Source organism: Crocodylus porosus, unplaced genomic scaffold (genome assembly GCF_001723895.1).
Source record: "Crocodylus porosus isolate Cpor-Errol unplaced genomic scaffold, CroPor_comp1, whole genome shotgun sequence".
NCBI classification, from domain to species: domain Eukaryota; kingdom Metazoa; phylum Chordata; order Crocodylia; family Crocodylidae; genus Crocodylus; species Crocodylus porosus.
In genome coordinates this window covers 30976951-30988779 of record NW_017728915.1, presented here as the reverse complement: position 1 = coordinate 30988779, position 11829 = coordinate 30976951, and the positions used below count along the sequence as shown (strand labels likewise).

The 11829-nt window shown below is 48.0% G+C and overlaps 1 protein-coding gene across 1 annotated transcript in view; it reads left to right on the top strand.

The window, feature by feature from the left end:
* ADAMTS18 (ADAM metallopeptidase with thrombospondin type 1 motif 18) overlaps positions 1-11829 on the top strand; it is a 161972-nt gene that overhangs the window by 146527 nt on the left and 3616 nt on the right. The window contains exons 17-19 of the mRNA XM_019535437.1: positions 1087-1278; positions 1843-2055; positions 5531-5678. Of these exons, the coding sequence (XP_019390982.1) occupies positions 1087-1278; positions 1843-2055; positions 5531-5678 (553 nt within the window). The remainder of the gene's footprint in view (positions 1-1086; positions 1279-1842; positions 2056-5530; positions 5679-11829) is intronic.

The window sequence follows — 11829 nt, the reverse complement described above, 5'->3', positions numbered from 1 at the left end:
GGGGGGGCGCTCCCGCACACACCTCCCAGCAGGCTATCAGAAAATGCCAAGGCCAGCCAAGAAGTCGAGCAGCTGGCCACCCCAGATTGGCCAGCGCAACAGCCCCGCCTCCCCATAGCAGCAGCCAGCTCTAAGTGGTGGTGAGAGGGAGAATGGGGGTCTCTGCCTTGGCCTGAGCCTCCTCAGACCTGAGCCCACACGAAGAGTTGGGGGAGGCCCACATGACAGAGGTTTCCTTCCTTGCTGCCCGGCCTGGCTGGCTATCATGGTTTTTCTCTGCAGCCCTGGCCCCCTGGCTGGCTGTCAGCAGCAGTGCAGGGGTGGGGGTGGAAGGAGAGAGGAGTGGAGACCCCCACCATGTGGGCTCCCTCCAAGCTTTGCTGGCTCAGGTCCACGTGGTGTGGGCCTCTGCTCCCCTTCTTCCCCTTGCTACTCCTGACAGCCGGCTATTCATGGGGGGTCAGAGCTGGGGAGAGGAGCTGTACCGATCAGCTGGGCTAGGAGTAGGGAAGAAGCCCCTAGCTCATGCCCTGCCCCCCAGCTGTGCTGGCTCAGGCCAGGGCTGGGTCCAGCTGGGGCTGGCGCCCTCCCCGCCAAGCCACTGCTGACAGCTGGCATGGCCCCCAGCCCCACCTCCTGCCTGTGGTCAGCTCTGAGAGAGCCCCCTTGGCCAGAGCAGATGAGCACAGCTGAGGTTAGCACACCACCCTGTAAGAGGGGGTTAGCAGAGGCCAGCAAAGCAGCCTGGGATGCTGGGAACTGTGACCTAACTTGAGCCTGGAGGGAATCTGGTAAAGAAATTCGATAGACCAGTGTTGAAGAAAAGAAATATTCATGTGCAATGTCTGTACCTGGCTGTAAATTCAATAGTTTTGTGCCACTCTAATTCCAGTACACTCTCTCGCTCTCTCTGTTTTCCCCGTTTTACTTCTTTCAATATTTTAATGGCAGAATTTCAAGGTTACAGATTTTATAATGGTGGCAACAGAGTAGCTTGTTCCTTGGTTTTATATCCTATTGACAATAGGAAAAAAAAGGCTAATTTTAAATAACCTCGGGTTAAGAGAGCATTTCTTTTTGCCACAGTGTTCTAAGACCTGTGGGAGAGGCATTAAGAAACGGGACGTTTACTGCAAAGGCAACAGCTCTTTCAAGGTGAAAATCTTGCCGGAGAGTTTGTGCAGCAGAGAACCCAAGCCAGAACCCCAGCAGACCTGCGTGCTAGGACGATGCCCCAAGAACGACCGACTCCAGTGGATGATTTCTTCTTGGAGTGAGGTACACTACTGAAGTCTTAATGACAGCCTGCCTTACCTTGCAAAAGAAAGCTGACATGCACAGAGCAAATGAAAGGCAAAAAAATGCTAGGGATTCAAAAAGGGTTAAAATACAAATGCTAACTGAATCATATGTACAGGTTTGTCTGACTTTTAAAAAATAATTAGTATCTTTGGGTGCCTCATTTTTCAGGTGTCATCCTTACAACCATTCAGGGGGCTGATTTTGGAAGTGCTGAGCGCGTGACCCTTGAAAATGAGGCCCTGCTGAGGAGTTTTAAGGAGGTCGCTGATAAAAATGAGGCGCTCAACTGCAGTTTTGAAATTGTACGCCCCTGTATCGAAATATACTTAGCTGTACCGCGCTATCAGTTGGTATGTCAGACTCCACTCACTTCACAAGAAGTTCCAAAATTGCAGCCTGCATATTATCACGGAAACATTTTTTTAGTTCTTCGAAGCATTTCTAACTTCCACTAAAACGTTTATCATCTTAAACAGAAGAGATATCCTTTACTTACATTTTTAAAATATATTTCTGAGCAGCGCACTTTTGCCCCCACAGTGTTCAACCTCCTGTGGCGCTGGTGTAAGAAAGCGGGAAATGAAGTGCATTGAGAAAAGCGTCCATGGAAAACTGATCACCTTCCCGCAGCGAAGATGTCGGAACATAAAGAAACCAAGCACAGAGCTGGAAGAAACCTGTAACAATGGAGCTTGTCCATTGGTGACATTATATAGCATGGTGTCTGGATGGTACTCCTCACCCTGGCAACAGGTATGAGGAAATAATCAAGCAGGAGAACAGAGGTCCCCTCTATATGGTCTATTACACAATTACCCAGTAATTTTATAATAAATTTAGATTGGCTACGTGTGCAAGTTAACTTTGGCACCTTAGAAGGTCCAACCAGCTATAAAGTTACTGCTAAAAAATGTGTAATAGCTTTATACAGCAAAAGCTGTGTTAACTGGCACTTTATTAGCTGGAAAGCTCTATTAACTGCCATCCGAGGGACGGCGCAAAAGTGAAACCGGAAGTACCACTTCTAGGTTTTGCCGCCACCGTGAGCAGAGTTCTTGCCACTTCTTCAGCCCATGGCCCAGGGCAAAGCCACCTGCACGGGGCAAAGCGGCCTGCACAGGACGCCCCTCCCTGTCCCCCTGCACACTGATGCTGGGGAGCGCACCAGACAGCGCACATTTGATTCCCCCCGGGAAGGGGGGATGCCGGATAAAAGAGCTTTTACTGTAGCTGGTTTCTAGCAAGCCTTAATTTGCACATGTAGGCAAACCCTGTTGCTGGGAGACTGCAGCTGCTGTGATCTTCCAGCTGTGGGAGCACGGCTGGGCCCAAGAGTCCCTGCAGCTGACTCTCAACTCCAGAAGCAGCTTGCAGCTGTGAGATGCTGTGTCCTGGCAGGTGTGGGGCACTGCTGTTATCTCCCAGCTCCGAGAGTGCATGTTATATTCTGTGGCTGGGAGAGTACAGTGGCTGCAGTCTCCCAGCTGCAGGGGTGCATGAGACTCCCCCATGGCTGGGAGCCCGGTCAGCGGTGGGGGCCTACTTCTTGCTGGTGTCATTTTTATGTCATGTTATGGTGAGGGGCCTGATCTTATTTTTTTGTCAGAGCCATGGTCGGGGGCAAGCTGCCGGCAGGCTGAGTGGCCCCCAAGCTGTGGGGGCCCCCGGTTCTTCCCTCCAGAGGGGTGGTGTCTCCTAGGGCTGCCCGGGTGAGCTGCTAGCTTGGAGGCAGCACCTGGCCTGATCCAACTGTTCCCTGACCGCACCCAAGGAGCAATGCCTGGTGGGCTTCCAGTGGTGGGCTCGGGGAAGGGTTGGAGTGGGCTGGGTGCTGCTGCGCCTGCTAGCAGCCCAGCTGGGTGGCCACTGAGGCAAGGACTGCCCCCTGCCCCCACAGCTCGTTCCCCAGCCACAGGAGAGGTGGACAGGCTCCCCTCATAAAAAGGATTGGGCTTCTCACCACTTCTGCTTTCAGCAGGCTCCTGCTGCCAGCAGGACATCTGGAGCTGCCCAGGAATGGGCTGGCTTGCCTCTGGGGCAGCACAGGAAGGCGGCAGGAGGGTGGCTGGATTTGCTGGCTGCCAGAGAGGGATGGCGCGTAGGATGCTGGAAGCCCAAGCAGGCTGCTAGCTGGCCAGTGCTGCCCCAGCTTGGAGGCACCCGATCCAACTTTTCCCCCCAAGCATGTCCAGGCTTCCAGTGCTCCGTGCACCACCCCCATCACTTTCTCCAGCTGCCAGCAAACCCAACTGCACCCTCCTGCTGCCTTCCTGCGCTGCCCCAGGGGCAAGCCAGCCCGTTCCTGGGGGGGCCCAGGTGTTCTGCCAGTAACAGGAGCCTGCTGAAAGCAGAAGGGGTGAAGGGCCCGATCCTTTTCTTCTCAGTAGTCTGCCTGCCTCTCCCATCACTTGGGGGTGAGCTGACAGCTGCATCATTGCAAGAGGCAACCTTACAAACTAAACTACATTGGGACATAGTTTAGTTTGCAATGAAGCAAGCTCGTTTAAACCCCCCAAAGCTCTTGTACATGTAGCGTGACGCTTTCAAGTCACACAAAGTGACATTGTCATCACATGTACATGGTAGTGGCGTCACATGTACAAGCGCTGAATGGCTTAACATTTAGCAGCCAATGGGAATGTCTGTTCTTCAGGGTTGTTGGAGTTTTATGAGAAAGCCAGACTATGGATAGTGTAATGCTTGTTGTAACACTTGCTGAATTTTGAAATAGTTACAAGACTTGGCAGGACCAGAGAAGACAAGAGAAATGCACAGACAGCTCACACACAGTAGTTCAGCTTTCCCAAGAGAAGTCCAGAGCATGGTATAAGCATCCACGATGGGACTGTTGATTCTTAGACAAGATCTACACTGTAATCAGGCGAGATTGCAATATGACAGGTAGACATCCCTTCATGTCTGTATTTATGGCACTAGCTTTAAATCTAGCTACTTCGGGTACTAATAGCAGTGAAACAAGGACTGCATAACCCCATCAAGGAGCCCAGGGGGATGGCTCAGGAGGTAATTTTTGCCAGTATGTTCCTATCTATATGGCAGCTGGAGGTCACACAAGAATTACTTCTCTGATGTTAGGCCTCAAACAAACTGGGCTTAAGTTAGCCCCAGTATATCTACAGTATCTCTCTCTCTCTCCTCTTTGCCATTTGAGATACGGGATATTGGGCCAGATGGACCTGTGATCAGACTCAGTATATCATTTCTTCTGTTCTAACGTGTGTTGCAGTTGAGCCTCTTAAAAGTTAATAGACTAAAGTTATGTCCTAAGAAATGTCAGACTATATAGATGTTGAAGCATAATTCAGCTGGTCAATGTTCATTATATGTTTTCGTGCAGACAGTTTCTTTTTTCTGAAAGTGAAGATAATAGTCAACAATGTTATCGGTGCTCCAGAGATGCTCCATTCCATGTTCATTTCCCAATTCTGCCTTTCCCTTCTTCTTGAAGTGTACTGTGCTTGAACTGTTATATATCTACATGCATAACAGATTTGAGCATCTGCACAGATAGTTTTCAGTTCCCTAAATACTTTGATTAATTACTGGCTGAGTCCATATTTATTTCTACATTCTTGCAAACAAGCTTCTGTATTTCTGGAACTTATCTACTTGGTGAGATATATCATATCTATGAGACACACTCATTTAAAAGCATGCAACAGTGCATGCCTGACAATTGTAATTGGACAAAAATGAACACAGCTGTTTTAAGGGCATACTTTTCATGAAACACATATAAATAAAAGACTGATTTCACTTTATAATACCTCATATATCTTCCTGCAAATGCTTAATTTTTTTCCCTTCCCAGATACTTCCACATTCCTGGCATCGAGACGTTACCTTTCAAAAACACCAGCAGTGCACCCAGAGACTAAAAGTTTCAAGAGAGTTGAGCACATGCAATCAGGGGAAGCTTTTTTTAAAGAGTATAGCTCCCAGTTAGGCACCTAAGTAGGTAATCAGATTTTTCGGCATTGCTCAGCATATTGAATGAAATCTGGGTGCAGAAATTTTTGAAAGTCTGGCCATGGCTGTAGGTGCTGAGCACTCAGGACATCTGGCCTTGAGCTTTTCCATGCTATTGAGCTACTCTTCTTCGAGTCTTCTTCAAAGTATTTAAGAGCCTTTCCATTGATTTTGGAGGTGCTTGGAAGACTATGTGCTTCTTTATGAAATGTGGTTTCTCATTTTTCCCCCTCTGCAGTGTACGGTAACATGTGGTGGGGGAGTGCAAACGCGGACCGTGCAATGCTTGAGGCAGGGACGACCAGCATCTGGATGTCTGCCCCATCAGAAACCGGCTATCTCAAGAGCCTGCAATACCAACTTTTGCCCAGCTCCTGAGAAAAAAGGTAAAACTTGCATTTCTTCAGGATGGGGTGGGTTGGATCTCTCAAACTTTTATGCCTCAGCAAAAAAAATCTTTTTTTCCAGGAGCATTTGGAACATAAATAGCTTTTGGCGCTTTCCTGGCCAAATCCAAAATTGTTCAGCAACACCATGGCTCTCAGCACTCCAATACATTTGTGAAGTGCAGCACCTTTCTTTTCACAAGAAGCCCTCTTAAAACAGATGGAGGAGGATAACTGTGAGATCTGATCCATACAAGGCAAGGGTAGAGTTTTTAAAAAGCCAGCACATGTTGATTAAGAAGTAGATACATACTTTCTACACACTACCCTCCCCCCCTTGGATCTCCCTTGATGCTTTCTTTCCTGTTAATAAGAAAGATCTGGCTGCACTGTGCATTATCTTCATCCCCACCCTAAAACGCTGCTGGGAGCATGCCATACACACATTACCAGAGGGTTCAAATTGTGGATTTTCAATAGAGCATTGGCAAAGTGCTCTCACTGTTGCCACATTGAGGTCCTTAAAACTTCATTTTGCTCTCATTTCTCTCCCTTTGGTTTTCAAGATATGGTGAACAAGAAGAATAATCCTTTGTACGCCCAGTCCTGTAGTGTCATTCCCTCCCACCCCCGGAGCTGTCATTAATGGCTTAGCTGTGCCTTGAAGACACTGCTTATAATAAAGGGAAAGTGTGGAGTTCCACCTTTCTAGCAGAAATATTCAGCCTTATGAAGCCTGCCTTTTGCAGCTTAGAGGCATGTACAAGTTCAAAGCTGTTTCCTGATGTGCACCTAGCTCTTCCTTAAATAGCTGCCCAGCTCTGTGGGGTAGCTAGGTGTAGAATGACATGTTGTACCATCTACATGCCTGATCAGGGGTGCTTTGCAGCTGTAGATGAACAGGGAGCAAGCAGACTCCATGCCCTTGCCAGGGAGAGAACTAGGGCTCTGACTCAGCTCTTATACAGGCTGTGAAAAAGAGAGCGGTTTCTTGCACTTTCTTCTCCTCTAGACTGTGCAGGAGTGCCATGGCCAGGCAGAACATGTGCTCAAGTCCTGAAGTGAGCCAAGTCCCTACTTAGGTCAAGATTTATCAAAGTACTTTACAAATCATTCATTTTTAAAAAAACCCTGGTGAAGGATTTTAGCGCTCTTAAGCTAAGCGCAGACATTGAAAAAGTCCAAGTCACGTGGTTTTCTGTAAGCGGTTTTGAATCGGTAGCGATCAGAACACACGTTCGCCGTTTGGTGGGAGGAAGGGGATGGGCAAATCTTAGACCATGTTCTGCCATTTGTAACCTGGTCTGCGTGCGCCGAACTTCTGTTATGGGTATAGACTGATTACTGATCACTTAAAAGTGTAATGTCTGCTCACTTCAAAGAGGGGGAACTGAAAAAGAGTTGTTGCACCTCCCATGGCCACGGCAGAGCTGAATACCTTCAGATCCTAAACATGGGCGCCTGGTGCCTCCTGAGTCTGCGGGGACACCAGATCGCTGACCGGGGGGTGGGAGGAGATTCCCCAACAGCCGGTCGCTGAGCCAGTGGTACTTCCAGTTTTGCAGCTGGTTCTTCCGGGGGGGCACGGCTGATCTCAGGGGGTATGCGTGCACCCATTACGCATCACCAGTGATCCTAAACAAAGGCAATAACACAGCTTGGACCAGAAGGCTGGGTCAGGCATCCTGATGTCATAGATGCTAGGGTCAGAAGGGACCTCAGTAGGTCATCAAGCCCAACCCCCTGCCGTGGGCTGAAAAGAGCGCTGGGGCCAAAACTTCAGTTCTAACAGCAGATCAGCGTTCCTCCATATTGATTTGGGAAGCTCATTAAACGGGGAAGGTCCCACAAGGCATAAAATCCATTGAACCACTCTAATAGCATACTACAATACTAGCACATGAGCCCAAGATAGAAAACAGAGACAGAAGTAATACAAAACCTGCTTTCTGTGAGAGCCCTGGGTCTCTAATTTGGGATTTATCAATCAGCTGAACCTGGGCTGGACTGAAGGAATGGATGAATTGGTCCTGAAAGGGAAAAATAAATAACTGAAACTAGTTTGAAATGTGACTGGAGGCTTCTGAAAAATCAGAAGTGAATACCAAACCTTGCTGTAATCCCTGCTGTACTTCAGGACATATTTTTTGTGAATTTATTAAATTGCCTTCCATCATGAGGTAGAAACCCTCCCTCCCCTCATTTCCCTCAGCCATATTTTACGTCCAGGCTAATGTCTGTTATTAATTTTGGCCTTAGTCTGTTTCTTCCTGACCCTGCAGCTGTAGAGCCCCCTTTCCTCTCTATTGCAACCGGGGCTCCAGACTCTGGAGATCAATTATCTCTTTGCTGCTCTCTAAGCCTCCATCGAAACCAGTGAATGTGGAGGGGGCCAGCTGTGCTGGAAGCACATGGAAGCAAATCACTCTCAGTTACCAGCCGCAGAGCTCCAGCTTCGTGAGCCATTAGGGAGAGATTACGGTAAAGAAATAAATGTTTCTGGGAGAGTTATCACACTCCCCTAGACAAGTTGGGTTTCTCCTCTAGCCATTTTTTTTCATTTCCATCACTCTGCTAGACGCAGGAACAGGTATTGTAACTCACAGGCAGTAAATCCAGATACTTGGAACACCTTGACAAGAAAACAACTTTAAAAAAAGCAGTTACATTTGAAAACCCAAATTTGTCAGGGTCAATGGGAATCTTTCCAAAAATGTCTGTGGTCTTTGGATGAGGTCCTGAGACCTCTCCCAGAGTGTCTAAGTGACTTAGGTGCCTAAATCCAATTTTCAGGCAGGGCTTTGGAGGCCAAGTTCTGTTGCCCTGGGTAATACATAAGCAGTTTTTGAAAATGAGTCATAAACCAATTTTGAAAATTTACCCAAGGTCACCTTAGGAGCATGGCTGTGTTGGAGCAAGCGCTGAATGATCTTTCTCCACATTATTCTGGCGTTGTCTGCAATGCCCCTGCTCATCAGTCAAGGCCCTGACTTAAGCTGTCACTGTCAGGCGTGGTAAATTGTTCAGTAATCTGAGCTGTGGGTGGTGGATAATGGATTAAGTAATGCAAAGTTGGGACTACCAGTTTCATTCCTGCTTGACTCTCCACTGTGAATGCAGCCCTTCAGAGGGGAAAGACTGCCGCCTGGTACCAACCCAGGGAGTCTTGCAGGAGCGTTTGCCTAGTGCCCGCATTTTTGCTTCATGGTGCTGCTTGCTGTTTCCTGGACTAGTCACGGCATAGCACAAAGATGTCTCTTTTCAGGTCTTGTGATTTTTTTTTTTTTTTTTTAAGGCCAGTTTATAAAAATAAAGGACTTCAGAAACGCCTTAAGCATTCTTAAAAAAAGAACCAGTATGATGAGGTAGCAGCTCATAACAGAGGCACGCCGGTGAGTGGTGTGACTGAGACAGGGGAGTTTTTTTTCCTGTGCCACCACTTGCAGTGGCAGATCAGCGAACGCAGACAGCAGTAGCTAGATTGACTACGTCTCCCTGTAAATTCCTTTCCTGACCATGTGAACAGCACTTGAGAGCTGAGTGGAATCTTTTCCCCATGACATTTCATATTACAGCACAGCTATAAATGTGTCTCATTTAAAAGTTGTAATGCTTCTTCAGACATTTTTGAATTTGTTTATAAATCATCCGGATGAGTCATCACTCTGGACTTTAAAAGAAGTATAAAGCGCCCATTACAAAAAATGTGGACTCAGACGGCCAGGAATTTTTTTAAACACACGGGAGTTTACATGCGAAAACTCCGTAGTAGATAAGCAAAGTAAAGCATGGGATTTCATAGTCTGATTGCTTTTTTTTTTTTTTTTTTTTTAATTAAAAGGTGCGACTTTCAAAGGTACATTCTGGTGAACGAATCCTTCTCCCACTGAAACCAATGAGGATTCCCCTACATCAGTTAATGGGAGCAAGACAGAGCAAGGCCAACATCAAATGCTTGTGAAAAACCCTAATTTTTTAAAGTCATAGAGCATATATACAATATAGTAGATTGCAGCATTGTGATTTAGATTGCTCGAGAAGTCTCAGCTCAGATGCTACTTAACAAATTACATCTATAATTGATTGAGAACTTCTCATTTGTACTCACAAATACTGGAGGTATTTGAGTGTCAAAAGTAAGGAAGCTACAGTAGAATTTGTATTGTATTTGCAACTCTTAGCCCTTGTGGCTAGGGACAGAAGTTACACATAAACCGATTTAAGGGATTGGAAACTGGTTTAAGTCTGCAACAGAACAGAAGTTGAGTACACATAAACCACTTTCAAAATGGCCCAAACCAGTTGAAGATAAACCTGGTTGAATGTAGTATCAGAATGAACTGATACTACAAATCAGTTTATGGGACTTCTGTTCCAGATCCCTTCCCGGTTCAAGTTAGCTCACAGTCCCCCAGCATCCCAGGACGCTTTGCAGCCCTGGGCTATGCTGTCTGCTCCAGTGGAGCAGGGCCTGCCTCACTCCTCTGCTCCATAACCTCTGTCCGTCAGCCTATAGGGAGAGGAGAGGATGGGGACAGACCCCCAGACTACCCTAAGGCAGGTTCCACACAGCACATGGGGGAGGGAAAGCTCCTATGGTGGGGGCTTTCTGACCCTTGGCAGCCCTCCCCACTCCTGGCTCCTGATCGGTTCAGTGGCTGCCACAGGAGGGAGGGGGAAAGAGTCCTTCTGGCTGGGTACCAGCCCATGCAGCCCAGCATGGGGTCACTGGGGAGTCCCAGCTTCGGGGGGCTTCTCTTCACCCCAGCCCAGGGTCCCCCACCCGGGGCAGCCCCAGGCAGCCGTGGGGAATTCTTCCCCTCCCCAACCCTAGAGCTGCTTGCCTTAGTCCCTGCGAGTCTCAGGGATAGCCGCAGGCAACCTCAGGGAGGAGAGGGAAATTCTCCTGCTCCTCCACAGCCAGTTTTGTCAGACCTGCTGCACTTCTGAGGCAAAACTTTTGCAGGGAAGTAGAATTCCCCTCACGCCTTGAGGCTGCCCGGGGCTACCCGGAGACTCCCAGGGGCTAAGGCAAGCACTTTTGGGGTTTGGGAGGGGAAAAATTTCCCTCAGCTCTCTGGAGGACCTTGGGATGAGATGGGGGAAGCCCCCCTAAGGCAGGGGCTCCCCAGTGCCCCCATGCTGGGCTGCATGGGCAGTCACCCAGCCCAAAGGACTTCTTCTCCCTACCTCCTGTGGCAGTGGCTGAAGCAATCGGCAGCTGGGAGAAAGGAGGGGAGGATTCCCCTTTGCTCCCCAGGGCTGCAAGGGCAGGGGAACCCAGACTGGGGGAAACCTTTTGAGGGGGAAGCTCCTCCAAGGTGGGCCAGCACCCGGACAGGGTGTCCTTAGTCCCCTGTGGGGGCTTAAGGGTGTCCTCAATCCCCTGTGTGTGGGCAGGGCATTGAGGGCATGTACTGAGGAGTCAACTGGGGACACTCAGCTGGGCTGGCAATGGTCAGCAGCCTGGGAGATGTGCTCTAGCGCCTCCTGCCTACTGGTGTGGTTCAGTGCAGGCCTGCCCCTGCCTTCCCCAATTAAAAACTGAATGTCAGTTCAGCTGGTTGTCAGTTCAACCTGTGCAGCTTAGAGGAAGTTGCCACAGTTGAATTGATTCTGCCTCGGGCTTTTTGGCTGTCTCTACTTGGCCCGCATGCACACAATCTTGATAACACATACAATCCATGTAAAGTATGGTAAGATATATACCGTTTATTTTGTGTACACAGACTTAGACATTTCTATAGAGGAGGAGAAGCACACACATGCACACAAACAGGGTATACGATCTTTGGTGCAGATCAAACACAGCATAATGATTATATTAACAAGCATTATAATATGCTTTACTCAGGGGTCTGTTTGTACAAGTAGCTGGTTTTACTACAGTAGTTATAATCTATAAAATTATATAGAGATTAGGGAAATTCTAGTCCCATTAAAATCAATAGTAGACCTTTGATTGACTTCAGTCAGGTCAATGGGCCTGTGGTTTCACCCTAAACCACTTTTAAAAAGTGCTGTGCTGTAAATTGTTTCCATAGCCGCTCAGAGATCTGAAGCACGTTACTTTAAAAGGTGAGCTGATAACTCAACAAGAAATTATAATATTGAAATGAAAGATGGCCTTGCACTCCTTTAACTCTAGCCA